General features: G+C 41.3%; 1 protein-coding gene across 1 annotated transcript; it reads right to left on the reverse strand.

The window, feature by feature from the left end:
• Positions 1 to 6: 6 nt before the first annotated feature.
• LOC103728434 (protein kinase, DNA-activated, catalytic subunit) lies at positions 7 to 1,156 on the reverse strand (the record flags this gene model as incomplete). Its single annotated transcript, XM_008826450.1, is given in 2 exon segments — positions 7 to 477; positions 1,017 to 1,156. Coding segments are annotated over 2 exon segments (345 nt in total), but the record flags the coding sequence as incomplete, so codon positions are not given.
• Positions 1,157 to 1,534: the final 378 nt, after the last annotated feature.

The raw sequence follows: 1,534 nt of genomic DNA on the forward strand, positions 1-1,534 counted from the left end.
TGTGTCTGTGTGTACAAGTGGCATGGTGGATGTGTGGAGGTCAGAGGACAACTTTTGGGAGTCACTTTTCTCCCCCTACTACATGGGTCCCAGGGGTCAAAGTCACGTCCTTCGGGTTTGCAGCAAGCGCCTTTGCCCACGGAGTTATCTTGTCAGCACTACTCCGTAGACTTCTCTTTCGTGCTTCAGTAATACCAGTTCACTGCTGTCAGTGAAGGTCTAAGAGACTCCTTTGGAGAGGGAATGCTTTACAGCTGGTGACTCCACAGAGCTTATATCCAAGGTTCCCATCCTTCCCAGGTCCGGCCAAGAATATTGGGGTCTGTTGCCTGGTCTATCAAGCACTTCACTTGAGTCTCTTCTGAAAGCCCACTCTCTGGCTCTCGTGCACGAATGTTGTGGTCTTTGCTTCCCCGAGCTACTGCTGTGTAACTCCCAAAGGCAGGTGAGCTCTCATGGCCTAGCAACAACTCAGCACTGGAAAAATATTGAACAATTATGAAAACACAGACAAATGATTTTGCTTTTGCCTGCACTCCTGGCTATCCTTTACATACTCTGTCATTATCTATATTTGCCTGCACTCCTAGCTATCCCTTACACACATTCTGTCATTATTTATACAATTTTTTTTCTGTCACTCATAACTTTGAAGTCAAAGTTTGGGTTGACAAGAAAACAAAACATGAATAATACAACTATTAACATTTACTTGCAAACTTTTATGCAGATATAAGCTTCCATTTTTCTAGGGTGATTGCTGGGTCAAATGGTAACTCCATATTTAACTTCTTAAGGAACTGCCAGCCTTTCTCCCACAGCAACTGTACCATTTCTCATGCCCAACAGAAGTGCTTGAGGCTTCCAGCTTCTCCATATCCTTGCCAAAACTTGTCATATCCCATGTTAATGGGTGTGAAATAGAATCTCACTTGGATGGCTACTTATCCTGAGTCCCTCTTCATGTAATTATTGGCCATTTGCACATTTTCTTTATCATAAGCCACAATCTTAACCAAGTAATCACTGCTGGATTGGCACCTGCTAACTTTCTCTTAGCATAACATATTTTCTGCCTAGGATACCAATTCTTTTCAGTTACATTTACTTCTTGAATCCATGATCCTCCTTTTATCAGCATTTTCTGTTCAAAATTCTAAAAGAAAAGAACATAGTTTTCTCTACTTACTGCACACAATCACATTAAAATTCAATCAAGTAATGATCTTAAAGGCCTATAACTGGGAACAACTCTATAGCTTTCTATACAGATTCTGAGGACATAATATATCACTATGACCATGAGCTTGAGAGGCCTCAGAGATGATGACTCCATATAAAGGATGAACACCACTAGGCTTAACCCTTTGGGGGCCATATGCTAGATAATCTTTGACTTAGATAGCACTATCTATACTTAGACAGCACTATCTATTCTTATGATCACAGAATGATTTCTAAATCACAAGTTGTAGCTGAGAGCTAGAGACATGGCTCAGTAGTTAAGATCTCTCCTGCTCTTGCAGAAGACCTG

Source organism: Nannospalax galili, unplaced genomic scaffold (genome assembly GCF_000622305.1).
Source record: "Nannospalax galili isolate Female #2095 unplaced genomic scaffold, S.galili_v1.0 C49104533, whole genome shotgun sequence".
NCBI classification, from domain to species: domain Eukaryota; kingdom Metazoa; phylum Chordata; class Mammalia; order Rodentia; family Spalacidae; genus Nannospalax; species Nannospalax galili.